Source organism: Osmerus mordax, chromosome 19 (assembly GCF_038355195.1).
Source record: "Osmerus mordax isolate fOsmMor3 chromosome 19, fOsmMor3.pri, whole genome shotgun sequence".
Classification (NCBI taxonomy): domain Eukaryota; kingdom Metazoa; phylum Chordata; class Actinopteri; order Osmeriformes; family Osmeridae; genus Osmerus; species Osmerus mordax.
Genome location: NC_090068.1, coordinates 13836722 through 13861958, shown reverse-complemented (window position 1 = coordinate 13861958; position 25237 = coordinate 13836722). Strand labels below are relative to the sequence as shown.

Genomic DNA, 25237 nt, shown 5'->3' with positions numbered 1-25237 from the left:
GACATTGTCTTTGGCAACATTTAACTTGTCGACGTGGGCAAGGGTGCTTGCCTTGCTTCATACAAACAAATGTTGATGGGTGTAGTGCACGATGGAATGAGCATCGTGTCATGTTTTGGATTTAATAGATATACATGTACACATATATGACTTGAATTATGTGGCTTAAACCTGAAGAGGTACTGCTGAAAAATGCATTCAAGCTATGGGTAACGGAAAAAAACAATGATTATTTCGTTTTACAGAGGAGACGAGGATATGGAGAAGGTGGGGGCGGGTTGACAGGTAGGCTACGTGAACAATACTTTGCTTCCAAGTCTAAACTATAAGCGTAGTTTGCATAAAACCGAAATAATACATCAATTTTGACATCTTATGTTTGTGTGTCGGTTCTTTCCGGGATTCTGTGTAAAAAATATGAGCATGGGTGGGGTGCAGACAGCTGTGTTGGTCAAAACAGCTGACCCAATGACAACATTACATTGCAACAGGTATACAGTTAAACAGTATAACAGCTGTTGTATGCCTGCACCAGTGTTGTTACCATCTCTGTGCTTGTTACTTTTAACCAGTGGCTTGGGCTGTCTGCTACAATTCCCCCTAACGGCATGGTATCAAATTGCTTGCTGCCTTGGTTTGCATCATAACACACGGCTGCGCATCCGTTCTGTATGTCCGTTAAATTATAGTTCTACTGCGGTTTGTGATTATATGATTTAGCTTGCGGGTAAAGAGATGAGTTCACAAGTGTGACAACGCAGTATAGGCTATGATTTCAACATTGTCAGTGGTCGGTTTTTCTACGATATCAATCAAATCTTTTAGGCTGATAAGACTAGGCACATAAGATTCACTGTAAACACTGGTGCCCGAATTTCGCCTCTTGGAAACACGTTTTGAATAAATGAAAAGCACAGCAGTAGTAGCCATTTACATTTTTAGAAGTTGCATTATTAATCAGCTGGCCTGCAGATTCAACAGTGTAATCCGTTGTATTAATACCCTCATCGGATGACTCAAAGTCGGTAAAGTCTAATGGTCCCACTGATTCATCTAAATATAAATATAAGAGAACTCAGTGAAACGGAAGTTCCAAGCAGTGGCTTAATTGATGTTAATGAAAGGGTGCCCAGATGAAGTGGAACACAATGGCTGTCTCGTCTGAGTGGTCTAATGATGGTGGAAGTCCGACGCTTTTAGCGACCCTGTTAAATGCGGCCCCTTAAAACCCTCTTCAACTCAAGGACCTTTATACTCTGAAGAATCTCTTTAAATCACTAGTCAGAGTTCAGGGTATTTGATCATTACCTGCTTGATTACTTTGACTCTATGCTGTAAATAAATAGGTTGAAGAATCCCAGATTGTTTTCAGTCTATTGGACTATTTACTAAGACACCTTCTTAAGTAATCACTGTTATGTTGGGTCAGCAACGCTTGTGCTATAGTGATGCAATCTCTGAAAGCAGTATGGCCCTCAAACCTTGTTAATTATTAATGAAGGGCAATTCACTGATAGGTAATGTTACACTGCTAGTTTTAGCCAGGGGCAAGTTACTTGTGCATGTCCATATAAAGGACATTTTACTGTATCTAAGAGCCTTTTTCTAATTAAAGTATGTCAAAGTTGAAATAAGAGTTTCACAAGCACACACTGAAATATGCTTCTTTGTGGTTTTATAATTTTCAGATTATGTTAAATGTGCAGACACATGCCACGTTTTTACATTTTCTCAAGATCAATTCCTGAGGGGGACACCAAAATTACTGCTGTAACACATAGCCTACATTGTAATATGTTAAATGTATATTATTAATATGATTTAAATTTCCTTATGTTTACGGTGATTTATTGGGGGGGACAAATCCAATTTTTCCCAGGATGGGGGGGGGGGGGGGGGGGGGTCATGCCCCCCTGGGATTTACGTCTATGGAATTAATACGTCCAGTTTGTCCATTTGTTTATAAATTGCATGATATCTTAATTGTTTTAAGTCAGGCAAGTGTTGAACAAAATGTTTTACTGCGGTGTGGATGTGTGTGACAGGCCTTCTGGTAGGAACCTTGGACACAGTGTTGGACTCCACATCCAAGGTTGCCCCCTTCCGGATCTTACACCAGACACCAGACTCACAAGTCTACTGGTCTGTAGCATGTGGCAAGTGCTTTCCTTCTCCACTTAAAATCCTATTTGGACAAAGACTGTTTTGGTTGGCGGTGAAAGTGCTTTCAGCACAGTTCCCATTTAGTCTGGTGGTTTTCCATTGTTTGTGACTGTCTTTTGTCTGGGTTAGGTGCCACCAAAGAGGAGATCAGTCGTCACTGGGAGTGGCTGCAGCACAACATCATGAGGACCCTGTCTGTGTTCGACTCCAGCGATGACATCACCAGCTTTGTCCAAGGAAAAATAAGAGTACGAAATCAAAGCCAAATCACACCGGGGGGGGGGTTAGATACAGTCCCCAGTATCACTGTCCATCTCTCAGACTGTGAGAGGCTCAGAGAGTGAATGGTTTCGTCAGCTTGAATGATTCATTAAGCTCTTGGTGAACACCGTGGCTGTTCACATGACTCATTCTGAATACTTGCTTCATGATGATATGGAAAAGTATAACACGCAACCAACATAATCTGAAGAAATTCACTCGGAGGAACAAATTATATTTAGCTGAATATACAGTACATATACTCTGAATCTACAGTATGTTTGGATAACTCAACCTGTACAAAATATACATCATCGCTCTCCCCTGCTCTCCTTCCTCCAGGGTCTGATTGCAGAGGAAGGGAAAGTGTCGCATGTGCAGGAGGACGACCCAGAGAAGTTCCGCGAGGCGCTGCTGAGGTTTGAGAAGTGGTTTGAGCTGCCTCAGAGGGAGAAGCTGGTGACCTACTACTCCTGCAGCTACTGGAAGGGCAGGGTGCCCTGCCAGGGCTGGCTCTATCTCAGCACCAACTTCCTGAGTTTCTACTCCTACCTCCTGGGAGCTGAGGGTGAGCAGCACACAGCCGGCCCGCCGGCCAGCAACCCTCACGGCTCGAGATATTTTGAATATCTCGAGTCAGGTGGCTGACCAGTGAGGGAATCGGGCTAGTAATCCGAAGGTTGCCTGTTCGATTCCCGGTCATGCCAACTGACGTTGTGTCCTTGGGCAAGGCACTTCACCCTACTTGCCTCGGGGGAATGTCCCTGTATTTACTGTAAGTCGCTCTGGATAAGAGCGTCTGCTAAATGACTAAATGTAAATGTAAATATATGTTTGTCTAAGGGTTCAGTTTGGTTGTTTGTATGCTCTGCGGGCGACCCTGGAGCCCTTTGTGTCGTTGCTTGACAAAAACAGGTGATGCAAATCAATTTGAATTAGATTACCTACCATAGTTGTAAACCTGACCTTCCTTTCCATGTTAGATACGTAACATAAATAATCATCTCCACAGTGAAGCTGGTGATCTCCTGGGATGAGGTCTGGAGGCTGGAGAAGACGTCCAATGTGATCCTGACGGAGAGCATCCATGTGCAGGCCCACGGAGACCATCACTACTTCTCCATGTTCATGCACCTCAGCGAGACATTCCTCATCATGGAGCAGCTGGCTGACTACTCCGTCAAACGCCTGTTTGATAAGGAGACCTTTCAGGGAGAGCCGGCCCTGTGTGACCCTTTGCAAATCACCAAGAGGTACCACCTGTCTGTCTTCTGTTTGCTCTCTGTCACGTGACTCGTGGTTTTGGAAACGCAGCCTCAGGGCTGCTGACAGTGGAGCTACAGAGGCTATTACAGTATTTAGGTTATTTCCTGTGTGCTCTAAAACTGTCTTTGCTCAGTTGCACTGCTCCTTTCCAGAGGCCTGGAAACTCACGCCAGGAACGAGCAGTTCAGGGCGTTCTTCCGGCTACCCAGGGAGGAAAACCTGCTGGAGGTGTACGAGAGTTTCCTGTGGGTGCCCTTCAGCCACTTCAACACGCTTGGCAAGATCTGTCTGTCTGAGAGCTACCTGTGCTTCGCCAGCCAAGATGGCAGCCAGTGCCATGTCATCATCCCCATCCGAGAGGCAAGGAGGGCGCCATGCTTCTCCCAACAACAAATATTTGCAGTTTGATCCAGTCCCCAGCTGATAGCTGGTGTTTGTATTAAAAACGGTCGATTGTGGCAGGTGATTGGTGTGGAGAACCCGGACAGGAGCAGCAGAGTGTTGACGGTGTGTGTGCGGGGGAAGAGGGCGCTTCGCTTCTCAGAGGTCCGGGACTACGAACGGCTCGCCAGCGCAATTCGCAGGAGGTGTGGGATGACAGCCAGCCCTCTGCACTCCACGCCACCCGAGGTGACCTTCTGTTTAAAGCACCACACACTCACACACACCAGATCCCAGCTCAGAGGCACTGCACCACTATACAGGACAGTGCACTTGTATGTCCTGGGCTTAAGGAGTCCTGGGAGTCAGATCGCTGAGCGCTTAGGGAATCGGGCTGGTAATCTGAAGGTTGCAAGTTCGATTCCCGGCCGTGCATAATGACGTTATGTCCTTGGGCAAGGCACTTCACCCTACTTGCCTCGGGGGGAATGTCCCTGTACTTACTGTAAGTCACTCTGGATAAGAGTGTCTGCTAAATGTAAATGTAAAACAGCCGAGGGTCTGCACCTCTCTCTCACTGACCAGCCCTCACTGACCTGCCCTCACTGACCTACTCCTCCCAAGGTTTCTTCCACTTTTCTCTCTGAGTTTTCCTGGCAGTTTATCCTTGTTGTCTTTGAGGGTCTAGGTTGGTTAAAGTGCAGTTCTACGGGCGTACGTGACGCCCTTGCTTGTAAAAAGGAATTTGATTTGGAAAACATAAAACCACTCTCCTCCCCTTGCAGGTCATACGAGGGGAATGTCAGTCGCTGATCAACCACTTCGAGGACAACCCAGAGGATGTGACTCTGATGGTGGGGCAGAAGGACACCAGCAAAGCCGTGAGCACCGAAGCTCTCATGACCGTGTTCCACCCGCAAGACGCAGAGAACCTCGACCCCAAAATGGTAGGCAGCCCTCTCCTCGCTTGAGCTCCCTCTGGTTCAGTATGAGGAAACGAAGCGCTTCAGAGACGAGAGGAAACCACAGCAGTGACACACAGGAAGCGGTCATAGCTGTCTGACCACGGTGATGTGTCCCTTTTCTGCCCGACAGCTGAAGGAGAAGATGAAGGAACAGTCGTGGAACATCCACTTCTCAGAGTACGGCCGCGGCACCAGCATGTTCTGCACCAAGAAGACCCGCGACCTGATAGTCCGTGGAGTTCCTGAGTCCTTAAGAGGAGAGCTGTGGATGCTGTTTTCAGGTTCTCATCCATATATGTGTCTCAACATTTCTTTTTAGCATAACTTATGAGTTTTAATTAACCTCATTATCTATTTGTATTTTATATTGATGTTCTTACCTTGTTTTTACAATCTTAACTGTAGCACTTTGAGATTTGTTTCAAATGCAAAATGCTTTACAAATGACATCTATTATTATTATTAACAAGGGCTAAAAATCGGGTTTTGTAAATAAGGTTTAACCGACTGTTATGTAGAGACTGTCCAGTGCTTTGGGTTAGAACATGGCGGTGTGATGTTACGTGTTTTGACCGTGCGGGGGTTGCGTCTTGGCAGGTGCAGTGAACGACATGGCGACTCACCCCGGCTACTACACCGAGGTGGTGGAGCAGTCGCTGGGAACGAGCACCCTGGCCACCGACGAGATCGAGCGGGACCTCCACCGCTCCCTCCCGGAGCACCCCGCCTTCCAGAGCGAGACGGGGATCTCCGCCCTGCGGCGCGTCCTCACCGCCTACGCCTACAGGAACCCCAAGATCGGCTACTGCCAGGTAGGAGGCTGACGGATGTCCTGTTACCGGCCCTGAACGGCTTCGCCCGTTAACGGGATCTAAGACTGACTCTGCCCTCCCTCTCCCCTGTGAAGGCCATGAACATCCTGACGTCGGTTCTCCTCCTTTACGCCAAAGAGGAGGAGGCTTTCTGGCTGCTGGTGGCTGTGTGTGAGAGGATGCTGCCTGACTACTTCAACCGCAGGATAATTGGTAAGAAATTCTGCTGCCTTACACTTGACTTAGAACGATGTTTGAAGATTTCCTTCTAAAGGATCAAGCACAGTTTGCCATTTTAGGTGAACCCAGGTGAACTTTTGGTCAACTGACCTTTTGGCCAAAAACGAAAATTGATTGAGTTTAAAGTCTGACATTTAGATCTGATTAGCTCAGTTTAAGCTTATTGACAAGAGTCAAAGGTCAAATTAGACATGCAGTTTTAAACATAACTAGGAGGTAATGGTTATGTTTAGTTATATTAACTGGACAGTTAAGGTTAAGTGAGCCAGATAAAGGCTCAAGATGAAATGTCTCTTTCCTCCTCTTGTTCACTGTGGAAAGTGACTAATATAAATTTCATGTGGCATCTCACTGTGTAACACAGTCTATGTTGCTGTTACCGGGGTGATAAACCATGTTACCGGGGATGATAGACCCTTGTTACCCGGGGTGATAGACCATGTTGTTGTTACCGGGGGTGATAGACCATGTTACCGGGGGTGATAGACCGTGTTACCGGGGGTGGTAGACCATGTTACCGGGGTGATAAACCATGTTACCGGGGATGATAGACCCTTGTTACCCGGGGTGATAGACCATGTTGTTGTTACCGGGGGTGATAGACCATGTTACCGGGGTGATAGACCATATTACCAGGGGTGATAGACCATGTTACCGGGGGTGATAGACCATGTTACCGGGGGTGACTGAGACATGCATCCCCAGGAGCGCTGGTGGACCAGGCGGTGTTCGAGGAGCTGATCAGGGAGCAGCAGTCCCAGCTGACGGAGCACATGACAGACCTCAGCTTCTTCTCCTCCGTGTCCCTGTCCTGGTTCCTCACGCTGTTCATCAGTGTCCTGCCCATCGAGAGCGCCGTCAACGTGGTGGACTGCTTCTTCTACGACGGCATCAAAGCCATCCTGCAGCTGGGTCTGGCTGTCCTCAACTGCAACATGGAGGCTCTCGTCAGCTGCCATGACGACGCAGAGGCAGTCACCATCCTCAACAAGTCAGTGTTGACGTTGGAACTCGGGTCAACGGAATCAAACCAAAACACAGGGAGTGTGTTGGGAGAAAAGGGAGGTGAATATCATGAGACTGAAATGCGTGTTCCTTGTAGGTTTTTCGACAGCGTGACGAACAAGGACAGCCCCCTGCCCCCCACAGTGCAACAGGCGTCGCTCGGCAACAACGACAAGTCCTCCCACTCCAGGATGGACATCAGTGACCTCATCAAAGACGCCTATGAGGTATGGCATGTTACTAATGAATACTAGCGTCACCTCCTAGCACTGTGAGTGACAGGAACCGAGGGTGAATGTAACACATCTTTTTTGTCCTGATCTAAAGTGCTCCTTTTCTTTCAGAAATTCGGAGACATTCGATCAGAGGAAGTGGAGAGCATGCGTAAACGAAACAAACTCTATGTCATCCAAACCTTGGAAGATACAACCAAGCAAAACGTTGTGAGTGGGAGATCGAATTCAGAGATTTGTCATCGCTTTTTAAATGTAGGATTGCGCTGTTTAGGATGAATTGACACGGTTTTGTTCCAGCTTCGGGTCGTGTCTCAAGAGGTGAAGTTTAGTGGTCCTCAGCTGGACGATCTGTATGCATTGTTCAAGGTAGGTTCAGACTTCACAGTACTGCTTTATAATTAATCATCAATTATCTACAGCTTGAAATAGCTTCCTCTGCAGAGAGTCCTGAAAATGGTTGATGTGTTTCAAATAGCACAGAGGATAATCTCTCAACGGTCACAATTCTTCTCATTTACATTTAGTCATTTAGCAGACGCTCTTATCCAGAGCGACTTACAGTAAATACAGGGACATTCCCCCGAGGCAAGTAGGGTGAAGTGCCTTGCCCAAGGACACAACATCATTTGCACGACCAGGAATCAAACCGGCAACCTTCTGATTAATAGCCTGATTCCCTAACCGCTCAGCCATCTGACTCACGCTCAACGGTCTTCTCGTCGTTCCAGAGGCAGCATTTTCTCAGTTGCTACTGGACGATGAACAGCCCAGCGCTGCTCCACCACGACCCCAGCCTGGCCTACCTGGAGCAGTACCAGCTGGGCCTCCAGCAGTTCCGCCTGCTCTTCTCCCTCCTGGAGCCCTGGTCTCTCAGCAGCAGCACAGACACGCTGGCTCTCTGGGCCTTCCGCCTCATAGACGAGAACCAGGACGGCCTTGTCAACTTTAAGGAGTTCTGCTTGGCCCTCGGTGAGATCCGCATTCTCGCATTCGCACAACTCTTTTGACACCCATCTTAGCTGGTCAGTGTTCTACTCTTATTTGGGGACACTGGTGTAGACCTTGTGTTAACCTCTCCTCTCTCCCTCCCTCACAGACATCCTGTACAGTGGCTCTTTCACCAATAAACTGAAGTTCCTGTTTAAGCTTCACTTGCCTCCAGGTAAGGACAGACACTTTCTCACTGACCAAGTTGTATGATGTACATTGTCTTTGACCATGTTGTACCGTTTGTCAGTCATAATTCCTCTGTTGATGTACTTTCTTGAGAGAAACTCTTATTCCTCTTCACTCCATGAAAACGTTGCCCCTTACTAAGCTTTGCTACTTAAGCTTTGTGTTTCAATCTCTTTCGATTTTTCTTTTTACTAATTTCCTCAAGCCTTTGTTCACTGCTCTAGAAGACCTGCTTGCATGTACTTACACAGCATATCTTCCAGCTTTCACAGGAAGTCCTTTCCACTCAAAGGGTCAACAGTTTCCTCACTTTGTTCCAGTGACTGAAGACATCTCTCATCTCAGTAGACTGACTGGTCAGCCTGCTCTTTCCTCTCGACACCTTCACTTCCTGTTGTACCTCACTTCCTGCTCCTCTCTTTTAACAAGGCCTTATCATGGTTTTCGCTTACTTCAAATCTGTGTGCAATACTCTAACCTGCACCTTAGTATGCTAACCTGTTGCACTTATAAACTGTTTGGTGTTAGTTCTGTTGTATTTCCTTGTTTCTAAGTGTTTCACCTGCTCATATTACAGTGTCAGATCTTCCAGAGGATGGTGTGATACGAAAGAGCCCTGAAAGAGGTGAAGTCGTTTTCTTTTTGGTGTCTTTTGACTTCTATGTTCACTCGAGGTAATCCAGTTAGAAAATTCATGGTTAATGTTTTCACTTCCACAGGCAGAGGAAAGGTAGATCTACAAGCCTACCTGAAGCAATGGCAAGATGAGATCCTTAAGAAAGAGGAGAGCATTAAGGATCTACCCAGAATTAACCAGGTAACAAGCACTGTCCAGGTCATAGTTGCCTCCGTTGTTAAAGAATTGGTCTATTAAATAAGTACCTTTTTTCCTTATTCCATTGCCACAAACATTTATCAGTGTATCATAATAATTATACCATTATCAACATCTCACTTGGTTTTCTTCCTCTGTGGTTATTGGCACTAGGCTCAGTTCATCCAGTTCTCCAAGACCATGTACAGTCTGTTCCACGGCGACCCAGAGGAGGAGCCTCTGTACCGGGCAGTGGCCAGAGTGACCAGCCTGCTGCTGAGGATGGAGGAGGCAGGACGTCGGCTGCAGGAGACCAGCAGCCCTCGGGAGACCCCCAGCCCCCCTCCAGCTCCTGCGGAGGGGGGTCTGGCGGAGGGGGAGGCCTCTGCCCCCGTGGAGAGCTCCCAGCCCCCCAGCCCCCCTGGCCCCCTGGTGGGCGCGGCTGCCAGCCCTCAGGAGATGGAGTGGTCCTTCTCCTTCGAGCAGGTGCTTGCGTCCCTCCTCAACGAGCCTGTTGTTGTGCGCTTCTTTGAAAAGCCTGTGGACATTCAAGCTCGCGTGGACTGTGCCAAGACCGCCCAGGTCAAGGCCAAGGCAAACAAGTAGAACGACACATTACGGGTCGAGACGACTTTTCAAAGCCATCAAGTCATCGTGACGCTGCCTCACTGCTGTCCTCTTTTGTGTCATTGCTTGGTCAGGTAGCAGAAACAGGTTGAAAGTCAACACCGTGGACATAAAGTACACTTTGCAGAGAAAGCAGTCACGTTCTGTGAAGTCAGTCTGTTCTGTAGTGTTGTACTGTACGTCCTATCTTAGACTCGTAATTTGCACACCAGCGAAACTCATCTGGCATTTTGCTTTTACTGTATGTAACAGTGACTTTTCCTCATGCAGCCTTAATTCATATTATTTTTTCAGAAACACCAGCTTTTCAAAGTGAGGTTGGCAGGAATGATGTAGGGAAGGACAAAGCGCTGCAATGGAATCCGAAGAAGCCATAGCATACAGTCACACTCACCCCTCATAGCATACAGTCACACTCACCCCTCATAGCATACAGAAGCTAAAACCAGAGGACATGCAGTTGACTGATTACAAACTATTTAACTTCTACTTTAAACCAAAAAAGAGAAGATTGGATTTTCTTGGTTTGAGTTCAGTTTATTTGTTTTGTGACACAATGAAGGTACATAATCAGGTTAAGCTTAGTTATTGTTTGTGGAGATTCTTCATGCAAGTGAAAACACAAAAGGAACATACAACATGCTGAGCCCAAGTTCCTAAATAATTATAATTTAGTTGACTTCCGTAAAACATTTCTTACATACTGAAATGCAATGGTTTTGTAAGAATATCATGACTGAAATAACAAAAGCCTTTTGTCGTTGCCAAGTTAAAGCCCTTTCAGGGCAAAAGAAACTAGCTAAATGTAAAGGTAGCAGATGAATCGGGTTCAAACTCCAGAATTGGTGAACTGAGTATTTTAAAGTCAATCAACAAATCAAACATATGCAGAATAGAGAGACGTTGACATGTATTTGCTTCACCAACACTTTAGATGTAACTTGGTATTTGCTCAAATAGACAAAGAAAAAATATGTAGCACCTTAAACTCTGGTCTTTCTTTAGGAACTACTTAGTGAGTACAATAGTTCTACTGAAAGTAATGTTACAATCTGAAAGGGACATGTTTATTCTAGTAATTAGGTTCAAAAGTAGAGGAAAGTAATGAGATGAGATATTTAAGATTAGGTTATCATTTGTTAGATATTCTATAATTTCATTCAGTTATAAAGGGAATACTGTGTATCATGTAATTCATGATAACTTTCATCAAGGTATATAAAATAATTGTGGTATATTTTGATAGTTGGATTGTAGAGACTGCAAGTTAAATACGTTGATAGTGTCTAACTGCTATACATTCCCTTTATTATTTTATTCAATGTTTTTTGAATTGCAGTTAAGCATGAAGTGGATGCATGGGAATGGATACATGATGGAAACAGAACTCAAATGCAATGGATAGTTTGTTCTGTTCGACGTACTGTTCTGTACAAAATCGTCTTTTTTTGTTTTTTCAATTTACATAATTCAAAGATGTGTATGTAGGATGGATATGTCTATTTTACACAACCAGTGATAAATGTCTATTTTACAAAGCCTGTGTCAAAGGCAAGAGATGTGGTATGTGCAGCTGTATATGATCTGTGTTTTCCTTGTTTGAACGTTCCTGACTTGGTGCCAACTGTGTAAAATCTAAATTTGCAGTTTGATACAGTAGTCTCAAGTTCATAAAGCCCTCATCACACATCAAGTACGTACCTCTTAGCTGCTAGGGCCTTTTAAAAATAGTTACTAAACTAGCCTCACTTAACGCAATAGCACAATATCATGAAGCATTTATGATGAACTGGCTGTTTTTTGTGTTATAGTTGATTGATATGGAGTAAATATTTGTCAAGTTCATTAATATGCTAAGTTTATTTTGAAAGTAAATGTATTCCCTATATTGCAAAAGTTGTCAGTCTTGAGGCAAAACATGAAGATTTGACCTGTAGTTATCAATGTCGGTATGTACCTGTCACGGTTGTTAATGTGGCTGGCTTACATTACAACCCCATACAGCAGACCTTTCAAGATCGTATCCAAGTTGAGGATACATAAGCTGAATATGCCAACTGTCTTTACTGTCTCATGATTGAACCAAACCTGCAAGAGACATGGTTCAAATGTTTAAATTGCACTGTAGGCCTATATGCACTATAAACATGCAGAGTCAGATTAATTTGGCTGCAATATCATACTATCATTAGTGAAATGGAGTACTGTATTGTAACATATGTATTACACTTACTTTAGATGAGACAAATCTCATAGCACAAATAGTACTAGAAATCTGTCGATTTTTATCCATGACCCTAATTATTCAAGTTGGCCTACCCCTTCAAAACGTATATGAATGGTTTCCTAAATTGATGAGTCTACTTGTGTAACCTAAAGTACTGCCTCTTTATTGATTTTCTGTTATTGAGGGTTGTGGTTCTGTGTGAATACAGAACATGAATATGGAACAGGCTTGCTGAGGAAGTCATTATGCCTGTGCCTATCACACGTGACACTTTATGTGAATGTCAGATGTCTTCAAAATAAATTAAAATGTTTTCATAGAAATATGTCAACTTCGGAGCCGTCATTTTATGTGGTTAAATATGAGCTTTTTTATCATCCATTTGGAGTTCATAGATAACAGCCATTCTGCAGACAACACAACGTGCTGAATGTTCGTTCCTTCCCTGCAGGACTCGCGAGACTTGGAGTGATGTTGCTTCTGCAGATAGCTATCCAGCTAGTAGCCGAGTTAGCTGTATGAAACCCCAGACCTTTCCACTCAGGTAATCTCACAATGCTTGACAGAAGGTTACGATATTGATCACCGATGATTTTAGCATGCGTTTTGTAAGGCTTGCAATTCCCCAAGCTAAGCTTAGCTAGCGAAATGCCTAACCTAGCAACTTAGCAGCTATCTGGCTAGTTCAGCAGTTGTCTTGCTACTAGCTTTTAGCTAGCTACTAGGTAAATTAAATAACGTTAGCCACGTTTTCGTCTGTGTTGTCCACACTTGAACTCGAAATGAAAGCATAATTTGTGTCCAAATCGCTATCATTACAGGTTAGCTTGGCTGTGTTTTCATCTGACATTTCAACTCGTGCAACTGAAACCTTGTTTGTTCTTTTGTTTACCTTGAAGTGCCCAATAGTATGGATCCCTCGAGGCTGACAGGATCGCTGAACTCTTTTCAGATGGCAAATGACGAGGATTTATGCCTAGACCTGCTGTCTGCGGACGCAGTTGTTGGGGACCCTATGTCTATGGAATCCGGGATCAACTTGCTGTCTGCACAGGTCGCTATGGTGCCTTTGCCTGTAGAACCTGGTACGGGCCTTCTTCTCTCTACACACGCTGGGGTGAACTCCTTGTCTACAGACGCTGAGATGGACCGACTGTCCTCGCACGCGGACTTGGACCCTCTTTCTACTGAAGCGGGAATGGGCCTTTTATCGTTACAGGCAGGTGTCAGCATTCTGACCGCTCACGCCGATATGGACCTCCTGAGTTCGCATTCTAATATGGAACCTCTAACGGATCTGGGTGCGCCCGCTAGTGCCGGTGGTCTGCCGGAGACGAACTCGGCGGGAACCGGGAACTACTGTATGGAGCGTGAGGCCCGTGGTGGGCCGGTCCTGACCCAGTCGGAGAGGGAGAGGCTGAAAACGCAGGATAGCTTGAGCATCTTAGGAGATCCAGACTCACTGGAGCTTTCCAAGGCGCAGGTGGAGGAGTTCTACAGCCACAAGCATCAAGAGCCTTCAGGTCCATCCACTAGCTTCAGTGAGGATAAGTGCCAGTGGTTTTCTGAGGCTACGTCAGACAAGGTAGACCCTGATAGAGATAGACTAGAGGGGGCTCAAGAAGCCAGAGTCGGTACTGTCCGTTGGAAAGAGACCAGCGAGGCGCTGAAGCAGAGCGATTCTGTTTCCCAAAGTTCAGCTTTAAACACACCATGTGGAACATCCCAGTTTGAAAATGGCACAGGGAAGGAACAGGCTTTTTCAGAGCTTGGAATGGAGGTGGACGGGGAGGTGGACAGTGTCAGAAGAGTCCCCAGCCCAGACGAGCCCATCGTGATCACGGATGTGAGAGCCCTGCCGGTGAGCGAGCTGTACGGCCAGGAGGACGTGAACATGGCGAGCGGTGGAGAACTACCAGGTGAGGGCAGCCTGTCCTCACAAACCTTCACCACCAAACCACACACAGCCGTCAACGGTATGTTTGCTCATGGTACCTTTAGGTTGTTGGTTCTGAAAGAAAAAGCTTTATTTTCATTTAGTTTCAGTTGATTAAAACATTTTGGGCTGTGTTGACCTTGCTTTCAATGGCATATATGTTGATTCTGATGCTGCAGAAACAGTAAATTAGTTATGTTAATAATATAGTTATTGGAGGGAGGGGAGGCTTTTAATTTTGTATCCTTCATTCTACATCCACTGGTAATTCTTCATTTATCCAGCCTGTCAGATCACTCATCATCTTCTGTGTCTTAGTAGAGGGGCATGCTGGTGCTAATGACACAACTGTCAATGAAGATTCTCCAACCCTGCATAAGAGGCCTGGAGTGGCAAGCCAGGACTCATCTAACGATGGTGAAGAATGATCCTCTTCTCTATAAAGCAACAAACATGACGCTCTTATGTTACCCCGTCTCTGTGCTATAAAACATCCAGTTGTGGAGATGGTACTCTGGTTTAAACATCAACGTGCTATAAAACATCCAGTTGTGGAGATGGTACTCTGGTTAAACATCAACATGCTTCTCCTCCCTCAGCAGTCCAGCTGGTGGAGGACGACGCTCCAGGGGACGTGGTGGAAGTTTCGAAGGACGTGACCTCTGACCGGCCCACTGGCCTCCGTCGCTCCTCCAGGACGGTAAAGCCCATCCTGCCCAGCGCCCCTCCAGCCCCCGCCCGCCCCCTCGCCAGCCAGCCTCCCGGCTCCGCCCGAATGCTTCCCCACAGGCCTGGGCACCCCGGGGCCTCTCTGACAGAGCAGTCTGACCCGTCCTCTTCTTTCACCTGTGCCAACTGCTCCGAGTCTCTGAAGAGCGGTCAGACGGCGTACCAGCGCCGGGGCCTGCCCCAGCTCTTCTGCAGCTCTGTGTGCCTGTCCTCCTTTGGCAGGAAACCCCCTCGGAAAACCCCCTGTGCTCACTGTCGAAGGTCAGCCTTCTCCACCCCCCCCCCCCCCCACCCCCCCCGCAGGAGCTCACGGCGAAACTGGAATCGGGTCCTTTTGTTTAATCAACGCTGACGTCTTTTCCTTTTGTGATTTGTTTCAGCGATATGACGAATAACAAGAACTCCACCATAGCGCAGATCGGCCAGTCCTTCCATGAGTTCTGCAGCGGCGCATGCCTGGCGCAGTACGAGGCGCGGGCGCAGGAGACACCCCCCCACGACCCTGCGCCCCTCTCCAGGAGGTGCAGTGTGTGCAGCCGGGCCCGGGAGGTACGCAGCGCCCCCCTCACACACGGGACGGGTACATCTCAGCACAGATGACAATATGTACAGATCAGGTAGATGTTAGAAGAGATAGATAATATGTACCTAGAATAGGTAGAGAGCGTTTAACTACACACATCCCCTTTAGGGATTCATGAACGTATTGACAGGGAGTTTGAAAAGTCTTACATTGGAAAGATGTTTTGTAATATGGCAATATGTACGTCAACGATTTCATTTGTCACTCATGAAATGCATCATTTGAATATCTGAATCTGTGTTGGTTGTTAGAAGTGAGTCCAGTGTTTCATCAGTCACTGCTCTGCAGGTCGACAGGGTTTCACTCCTGCAACAATGCAATTGCAAACATTTTATGTTTACCTCAAAGCTGGCACCATCTCGACCTGTTCTGGTTTGAGTTTCCCTCGTCAGCTGTAAGTCATTTGTAAATGAGTACAATCAAATTTATTAAAAATAAGTAAGCACTTTTTTATGCCAAGTCCAGCAAAACCACACAATGATGTGATTATGGTATACATTCTTGTTATACCATAATCTGCAAGATGCATAAACTGCACCTCCAAAATCTGGTGGTCAACGCGCTTCTCTCCATTCTCCGTTTTCCTAAAAACAGACTCCAAACACCTGCAATTAGTCACGTCTCCGAAGGGTCAACCTAAAACCTCACAGCACAGTGCTGTTTAAGGGCGTATAGACTAACTGTGGTCATCAGAGAGTGATAAGGTGGATCTTTCTGCTGATGTCTCTCCCCGGGGTAGATCATCCACGAGGTTAGCACCGGGAACGTGGTGCATCTTCTGTGCAGCAACGCCTGTTTCAACACCTTCCGGGCGTCCAAGGGGCTGAAGACCAACTGCTGTGATGCCTGCGGCACCTACATCAACATGTCGGCCTGCAAACCGGAGTACCTGCTCCACGACGGCATACAGAGGAGGTTCTGCAACTCCTCCTGCGTCAAGCTCTACAAGATGGTGGGTGTGCTCGTTTGTTAAACTGGTCGATTCAAGGTTTGTGACGGTTCTGTGGTTGGTGTTTGCTAATCATGGGGGGTTGAGAGCTTTGTGAAGATCTGAACGGGGGAGACGTTGAATGTACAAGTTGATTTTAAAACGTTCGCTTTTCCTGTGCTTATTTTCGTCTTTTTTAGAAGAACACCAAGGTTTTGTCGTGCCAGTGGTGTAAGACTCTTGGTCAGAAGTTTGAAATGCTGTCGAACGTGGATGCCGGCGGGAAGATCCAACACTTCTGCTCAACTTGCTGTATCACGTCATACAAAGTGAAAACGTCTGTCAACACAGGTGCTGGGAGAACTCTCTTCAGGGCTGCATGGATGTTGTTGTTATTTTAATGACCCTGTGTTCGAGGAATCTAATGATGCATCTTCTCTGCTAGTTCCTCAGTATCCTTGCGTCTTCTGCAAGAAATCTCTCCGTGAACCTGCGTACTTCTGCAAGGAAAACAAGACGGTATACACGTTCTGCAGCCCAGGGTGTTGGATCAAATTTCAGGTAAGGCAACCCCATACACCCAGAACAACAGAGCAGGCGGAACATAGGCTTAGCTAAATGTTGCTTTCTGCGTTCCAGAAGCTTATATAACAGGCTGTCTTTTACGTGGATTTGTTTTAAACATGCGTTATTGATGATTCTAAAGCACTTGAATGACTTTTTGGGGTAAGGGTTAATAAAAAACCCTTACCCCAAAAAAACCTGTTAATATTTACAGTGTGATGTACATGCTTGGCTGTGGGTGCCAGTAAAGCAGAAGAATGCTAGTTAAACTGGCACTAAACTGCTGCATTGATGAGCCCAACCTCACTTCTGGAGGCATAAAAAGCCTAGCTTGTCATAAAGAGCCTTGGTATGGATAAGGTCACTACTTGAACACCTTCTCTTTTATTCTCCCTGAAATATATGAACCAGGGCCTGTTTTGATTACACAAAACTCTTGTAGTTTGAAGCTCTTGTCTGTGAAAGTTACCTTTTTGATATAAACATTTTGAGATGCCCTATGTTATGTACAGTACCAGTCAAACGTTTGGACACATTTAATGGGGAAATGTGTCCAAACTTTTGACTGGTACTGTATAATGGATAGATGTTTGAAATGTGTGCTGCATCTTTTCAGAGCCACAATCCAGATGGTGTCATCCATTTAAACTGCCAATCCTGCCACGACATGTTCACATGGAAACCAGAAGTCTTAGAATGGCAGGTAATCAAACGATTTTGAATAATCAAAATCACAATGTCTAGTATTTACATTAAAAAAACTCAAATATTTATTTTAGCAGTGGCTTTTTTTTGGGGGGGGAAATATTTACTCCTGGAGAATAACTCCTTGCTTGTCATCACATTTCAGAACTCCATGTATCAGTTCTGCAGCAAGGACTGCAGTAGGGCCTACAAGGGCCTGAACGGGGTGATCACGTCATGTGCGCAGTGCAAGCAGGAGAAAATTCTACACAAGAAGATGATGTTTTCCGGGGTGGAGAAGGCTTTCTGCAGTAACGGTTCGCACTGGCCTTGTCCCCTCGTACCATTCATGTGTCTGGCTTTACAAAGCAGAAAAACATGTTGCATGCTCACAGTGAAACTGTTTGTTCCCTCAGCCTGCGGCGGGCTGTACAAACAGGACATCACCAGACGTCTGGGAGCCGCATCGGTGGACTGCTCCTACTGCAGCCAGACCTGCGTTCCAACCGTCACAGACGAACAGGGGGACAAGAAGTGGGCCTTCTGCGCCCTGGACTGCAAGAGAAAATACCTCCGCCTACACCTGAACGTACGTCAGAAAAATAATATACATGCTCCGTATTTGTACTCGGAGAAAATACCTCCGCCTACACCTGAACGTACGGCAGAAAAATAATATACATGCTCCGTATTTGTACATCCGGACCACCCCGACCTTGAGGTGTTCCGGATGCTTCGCCGTACACGGGCTGGATTCAGAGCACGCATGTCCAGCCACTGTAAATCTGGGTTGACATGTCCAGCCACTGTAAATCTGGGTTGACATGTCCAGCATAGCACGGTATACGCTTACATCATGGGCACATTCTGAATGTGTCGCGTGAGACCGGGTGTATTCATAGCTGTTTATATTTGTATGCGATGTATTGTGTGCTGGACTTTTGACGGTGTCTCCTTCACCTGTCCAGATGTCGTTCTGCCACTTGTGTCAACGCCAAGGGAAGCTTCATGAGACTCTGCTGTGGAAGGGCGACCTCAGACACTTCTGCAACCACCAGTGCCTGCTCTACTTCTGCAGCCAGCACAACCAGCCCAGCCCTCAAGGTCCTGATACACCATCAACACGTCTAAATGAATGTCCCATTTTGCCTTACGCTTTGGGTCCCAATCAACTCCATTCATATGAAACTCCGGTGCAGTCTGACACACGTATCTTCCTGAAACATTTGAATGATATGTCACTCAGGGCTTGGTCGTTTGAGTTGCAGGGTTTTAACGTAGTCTCTGTTTGACAGGATACTGGGAGGACTGGTCATCTCCCACAGACCTGTAAAGTGTAAACACATGTTAGGCTCCCTCACTAATTGGCTGTTAAAATTCTATATGTTTACTGGCCCTACAGGCTTCCCCCCAGGGCCCAAGTCCCCCCCTGCTGCTACCAGGAAAAGTGAAGTGAGTCTTTTTTAAATTTTTATTTAGTTCCTGTTCCACAACACCAACAATGAACAGCACTGTTAGCAAGGATCGTGATTTCTCAGCGTACGCCACATACACGGGTCCTTTACCCTACGGTGTGTTCTTGGGAATGTTTCAGACGCAGGCTCCTGCAAAGCTGAGGTCTACGTCCAGGCCTGAAACTGCAGCTGTTTCCTCCCTCACTCCTCCCCCCACATCCCAGAAGAACAAGTCATCCATGTGCAAGCCCATGGTGGAAACCATCGCCATCTCCTGTAAACCTGAGACCAAGACCCAGAGCTGCCAGACAGGTGATCAGGATGCTCAGTGTTTCTCTGTCGGCCTGTTTGTCAGTCGTGAAGTAACAGTTGGTTTCCATACCGTGCTGAACCTCACCTGATGCCTTCGTGTAAGAATTGCGTTCACTGCTGTGTTAACATGTTGTATACGTTGTTGTCTATGTTTCAGATGACTACCTGCTGGCTCCGCCACTAGTGTTGCCCATCCCTGTGCCTGTGTACGTTCCCCTGCCTCTGCAGATGTACTGTCAGTCCAGTCCCATCACCCTGGCCTGGCCCCTGCCCGTGAGTTTCCTTCATATAGATTGAAGGTGTTACTCTGAACTCTTAAAGCCGCTTGTATGTACTGAGTGTGTCCTGCTCCTCCAGCTCCCGGTGCCTGTGTTCCTGCCCAGCACGCTGGACCAGATCATGGAGACCATCAAGGAGCTGAAGCTCAGCCTGCCGTACGAGCCAGCGGAGGCTGACATCACCGCTGAGGGCGAGGCTGAGGGCGAGGCTGAGGGCGAGGCTGAGGGCGAGGCTGAGGCTGGGGGCGAGGCTGGGGGCGAGGCTGAGGGCGAGGCTGAGGGCGAGGCTGGGGGCGAGGCTGGGGGCGAGGCTGAGGCTGACATCACTGCTGAGGGCGAGGCTAAGGGCGAGGCTGACATCACCAGTGAGGCTGAAGGCGAGGCTGACATCACCAGCGAGGCTGAGGGCGAGGCTGAGGGCGAGGCTGACATCACCAGCGAGGCTGAGGGCGAGGCTGACATCACCAGCGAGGCTGAGGGCGAGGCTGAGGGCGAGGCTGAGGACGAGGCTGAGGACGAGGCTCGGGGAGAGGCTGAGGACGAGGCTCGGGGAGAGGCTGAGGGCGAGGCCGGCCTCTGTGTCGACCCCAGTGGTGAGTCCCTCTGTTTCTCCTCACAGGGGCATTTCCAGGCAAGCTAGGCTCACCTAGGGCAACCACTACAGGACTGTTTATCTTGTCGTGTTTGTGTTCCTAGGTGGGAGCCGTGATGCGGAGCAGGAAGGGGAGCCTGTGCCGGCCCCTCAGGCCCTGCTGACCTCTGACCTGGACGTGGACGACTGGCTGTCTGAGCCTGGCTCTGCTGACCAGCTCCTCACAGGTATGTTCCTGCAGCTGTTCACCACCAGGAATGGGAAATATGTAAACGTCGGGTCGCCAAGTGCCAAACGGGCCTTGACCCCGATGTCACCTCCTGGCCAGGGATGTTGTGAGGTGGCGGTGAGGTCTATTCTTACCCCTCTCTCTCTCTCTCTCTCTCTCTCTCTCTCTCTCTCTCTCTCTCTCTCTCTCTATGTCTCTCTCTCTCTCTCTCTCTCTCTCTCTCTCTCTCTCTCTCCCAGCTCCCGAGGGGGTGCACGCTGACGGACCCTCTGACGGTGGAGCAGCAGAGCTTCCATCAGACACACCAGAGGAGAGCCCTAATGTCGTGGTCCTCAAGGTATTCACTCTGACCACCAGCGTGTTCTGGTATCTAACTTCATCTTCCAGTGTCAAATGAGCTTCCCTTTCTCTACAGTGTGTGAAGAGGGTCTGTTTAGACCCGTGGTGTTCCACTGTGTTCCTCAGGGCCTCTCCTGTCCTGCATGTTTTACATGTTTTCCTGCTTCAACACACCTGATTCAGATGAATGGGTCGTCTTCGAGCTCACCTAACCACAGCTTCTCTGTGTGACAGGGTTCGAAGCGGCAGGCTATGTCGGGCGTGGCTGTCCGGGGCCCCCTGGGCAGGGACCCTCTGGACAGCCAGGCTCCAGGCCCTGGGCTGGACAGCTCCTGTGGGGTGCAGGCCTGGAGGGCCTGGGTGGAGAGCCAGCGCTCTGGAGGGGACAACAGAAAAGGTCAGATTACGTGTCACTATTTTTTGGTCAATGCTTGGAAAATAGTAATAATAAAAAAAAAAATATATATATTTTTGTTGTCGTTTTTACTACAGACCCAACAGGCCTGTTGAAAAAAAACAGGGAAAAAAAATTAAATAATTACTATTTCTTTTTTTGGGGGTACAGGCCCGAACAGGCCTCGGAGGAAAAAGCAGGGCAAAAAAATAAAATGACTTTAATATTTATTTATTTTGCCCAGGTCTAACAGGCCTTTAAAAAGAGTCCAGTTTTTTTATATATTAGATATTAAAATTACCTCTTATTATTTGTCTCCTGTCCAGAAAACCCCATTGATCTGAAGGAGGATCTTTTGTCCTGCTCTCCGTCGGAGCTGAACCAAGGCCTGTCCCAGTTTGTCCAGGACGTAGTGACTCCCAGAGGGCCGTGCTTCCAGCCTCACAGCGTGTTTTATCTGTGTCTGGGCATCCAGCAGGTACGACCAGCCGGCAGCCAGCCAGGAGCCAGGCACACATCAACATACGCACTTATTAAAACGTAGCTCAGATCAAGCTGCTTGTATTATATGTTTGTTTTTTTTGGAGTGAACTTCTCAGTCATGCGTTAAGGTGTATGTTTATTTTCAACCCAAACTTTTGAGTCAAGGGTTTTTGTATGTTTTGCAGTTCCTCCTTGAAAACAACCGCATGGTCAACATCTTCACGGACCAGCTGTACAGCGGCTTTGCCAGGCAGCTGGATGGTGTCCTCAGTGGCTGGGTTCCTCTGCTCAACACAGACGGTATCATGACACCTTCCCAGATGTACAGATCTTCATTCATGTACTGTACCATGCACAGCTGTTAGGCACCCAACATTTTTTTACATGAAAATTGTCAAAAACAAGTATTTTTGCGTAATTTTTATTATTTTTTTGAGCCTAAGACTTTTGCACAGTGTTTCTCAGGCTCATAAAATAAGATACCTATATGTGGTTCAGTTAGAAGTTTGTTTATCTGCCTGCCTCTGTCTCTGCTATCTTACCTGTCTTGTCTGATGCCTGTCTGCCTATCTTACCTGTGGGCTGCATGTTGTCTCCAGGTGATCACGTGTCCCGTGTTGTGGAGGAGCACCTCTGGGAGTGTAAGCAGCTGGGCGTGTACTCTCCCTTCGTGCTTCTCAACACGCTCATGTTCTTCAACACCAAGTTCTTCCACCTGCGCACGGTGGAGCAGCACCTGCAGCTGTCCTTCGACAACGTCGTCCGCAGGACCAAGAAGGGGCCCACGGCCCACGCCGCCACCAGGCTGGCCAGCGTGTGCTATCGCCCCCGCACACGCTACAAGAAACACACCAGCAGAGGTGAGAGGGGATGTGTGTGATGGGGGAGGGGGGGGTGTGATGGGGGAGGGGGGGTGTGATGGGGGAGGGGGGGGGGGGTGATGGGGGAGGGGGGGGTACGGATGAGCCCCTTCACTCTTTCCTCCTGTTTTCCAACTGTCTCCAACTGTGGTATGAATAAAACAAAATATTAAAAGCTAGAAAATAAATCAAACGTAATCCTTCAGACGGTTTGCCTCAGATGCGGAGGACCCTCCAGCCAGTCTGATCCTGATCCATTTTAACCCCTGCTAGCTGAGTAGAAGTCTCTCTCTGACCTCTGACCCAGGCTTGGGGGGTCACGACCCCTGACCCCGCCCACGAGGACCAGCGGGGTCACCTGTCCTCTCAGATGTGTGGACCAGGAAGGGACGATGACACACGGCTGGTGTCAGGGCAGTTATTGGATCATAACTGCGGCCCCAACAACCCTGAACATAAATGTCTTAAAGTAACCGTTTAGGTGTTAACACCACAAGTTCCTCTGTAGATGAGGAACTCTAACGTGGTGCTAATGAGCTGTGCAGCCTAGTCGACAGGGCTGCAGTGCTTGTGAAATGTTCAGGGTGCCAGACGTTTATTTAAAACCTATACGTTGGAATCCCTGATATGTCTGGATGTTTACGGACAGGTTCCTACTGGAGCAGAACCCGTGTCTATTCTGGAGTCAGGCTGAGTCAGGCTGTCCCTGACTGGATATCAGTGTCTCTTCTAGATTGTTTGGTGTTTTTTCCAGGTCAGGTTGAAACAGTTGGAGAAGGGATATGGCTGGACTGGGGTGTACTGTCTGCTCGGTGTTGGGGGGGATGAGAGAGGCCTTGGGCCTGCCAGTTGTAAACCTCTTCCTCCCTCGTGTCTGTGTGGCTGCTTGTCTGACCCTTACAAACACGACCTGATGCTGTTGATGCAGGAGATGGAAGTTTTGGTTGCCTTCCCCCTGGTTTAGTCACCGTTCTATTCTGAGTGTGTCTGAGAGCTATTAATACACCAGCAGGGAGGGGGTCTGTGTGAAGGGCTGCCCTCAGCCAGGGAGATGCAGGGAGGGGGTCTGTGTGAAGGGCTGCCCTCAGCCAGGGAGATGCAGGGAGGGGGTCTGTGTGAAGGGCTGCCCTCAGCCAGGGAGATGCAGGGAGGGGCTGTGTGAAGGACTGCCCTCAGCCAGGGAGATGCAGGGAGGGGCTGTGTGAAGGGCTGCCCTCAGCCAGGGAGATGCAGGGAGGGGCTGTGTGAAGGGCTGCCCTCAGCCAGGGAGATGCAGGGAGGGGCTGTGTGAAGGGCTGCCCTCAGCCAGGGAGATGCAGGGAGGGGCGTCTCCGCTCTCTGCACACTCACACCCCGACCCCGTGCTGCCAGCAGGAGAAGCCTCGGGCTGGGAGAGACCGCGGCAGGAAACAGTCACTATCACCGGGCCCCCCATCTCCACGGGAACGCACGACTTAACTGTCAGTGTGTTCTGGCATGTTAAGAGTGTTTGCTTCACACTCACAGATGTGTCCTACCTCAGTCCTGAACCTGCCCCATTTACAGCCTAATCATAACGTCCATCTGGAGGAAAAAGGAATAATTGTCTTAGAACGTTTTAAAAGTGGACAACAAAGCCTCTTTTAGCTTGTTGTGTTTTTCTTGAACAGAGTGCACCCTGGGTAAAAGGAAACGAGAAGACGAGGAGGAACTGGAGCAGGACGAGAACCGCATGAACCCCCTCAGATGCCCCGTCAAGTTCTTCGAGTTCTACCTCTCTAAATGGTGAGAACCAGGCCAGCCCTGCAGACAGGAAGAACACACAGTAACCCCAAGGTGTGTTACTTGTTGTGTACTTCAATGCCGACTAAATTCCCGTTGTGTGTTCTGTTCCCGCAGCCCCAACGCCGTGCTCAGCAGTTCCACCTCCATCTACCTGCTTCCGGAGAGAACCTGCACCATCGACAGCGACCTGTGGTACTCCGAGACGCCCATGTCCAGGGGAATGCTCGGAGTCCTGCTGAACCGCATCCTGGCCGTGAGGGACATTTCTGGGGAGCCCTCAGGACAGCGCAACGTGGACTGAAGTCACACAGCACTGGGGATACGCTTGTGGTACAAAAGGTGCCGGACTTATTTTTCCGTTTCTTTGGCAAGATACAGTACTAACACCATTTGTAGTAACTTGGGAAATGTAATGACACCGTGTTATGGTTTAGTCACTTGAGTTTATTTTAATCAGGGCAGTGAGGAGGGAAGTGTTTTCCGGGGCAAGTGGATGGTAGTTTTGTTATTGTTTTAGTGGCATCTTGTGTAGCCCCTCTGGCCCACATGTTTACCTGAGAAGCTCCCTGATCCTCCTCTAGGGTTTCACTAGTGAATAATGTCACACTAAGGTAGTTGAACCACAATTTATGTTTTTACAAGAAAACTGTACTTTATACTTTGTACATGTCAAATGCCACCATGTTCTACCCGAATAACAAACAGACAAGTTGTTTTGGTGACAGTTTGGAACAGCGCGTGTTGTGTGTGTGCCGTGGTTTGGAAGAGAAGGAAGGTAGACGTTGTGGGATTGGATCATTTGTTTATATTGTATTGGAGATCTATTTTTATTACACATTTTTATAGAGAACAGCATTTTACTTAAAATTCATTTATTTAAAATGAAAATTAAATGCAATACTGGTTTCCTTTTCATTCCAAAGCAGATTTGTAAC

General features: G+C 47.7%; 2 protein-coding genes across 2 annotated transcripts; both read left to right on the top strand.

Moving 5' to 3' along the window:
- The first annotated feature begins 92 nt into the window (after positions 1 to 92).
- Positions 93 to 12496, top strand: tbc1d8b (TBC1 domain family member 8B). The gene is made up of 20 exons (XM_067257107.1): positions 93 to 285; positions 2046 to 2156; positions 2293 to 2411; positions 2767 to 2992; positions 3437 to 3677; positions 3843 to 4050; positions 4153 to 4320; positions 4857 to 5018; positions 5167 to 5317; positions 5634 to 5848; positions 5944 to 6061; positions 6794 to 7079; positions 7191 to 7320; positions 7438 to 7536; positions 7627 to 7695; positions 8058 to 8298; positions 8426 to 8491; positions 9083 to 9130; positions 9225 to 9322; positions 9494 to 12496. Exons 1-20 carry the CDS (start codon positions 159 to 161, stop codon positions 9923 to 9925), a joined length of 3315 nt encoding a protein of 1104 aa, XP_067113208.1. The 5' UTR covers positions 93 to 158; the 3' UTR covers positions 9926 to 12496.
- Positions 12497 to 12630: 134 nt separating this feature from the next.
- On the top strand, positions 12631 to 25211 carry LOC136962748 (zinc finger MYM-type protein 3-like). The gene is made up of 24 exons (XM_067256612.1): positions 12631 to 12717; positions 13073 to 14149; positions 14431 to 14526; positions 14709 to 15099; positions 15219 to 15387; positions 16161 to 16373; positions 16550 to 16700; positions 16795 to 16910; positions 17530 to 17616; positions 17764 to 17914; positions 18014 to 18186; positions 18566 to 18701; positions 19000 to 19049; positions 19192 to 19363; positions 19521 to 19636; positions 19721 to 20234; positions 20338 to 20460; positions 20702 to 20799; positions 21036 to 21198; positions 21522 to 21673; positions 21864 to 21978; positions 22278 to 22538; positions 24188 to 24302; positions 24417 to 25211. The coding sequence occupies exons 2-24, from the start codon at positions 13084 to 13086 to the stop codon at positions 24601 to 24603; spliced, it is 4815 nt and encodes a 1604-aa protein (XP_067112713.1). The 5' UTR covers positions 12631 to 12717; positions 13073 to 13083; the 3' UTR covers positions 24604 to 25211.
- The last annotated feature ends 26 nt before the right edge of the window (positions 25212 to 25237 follow it).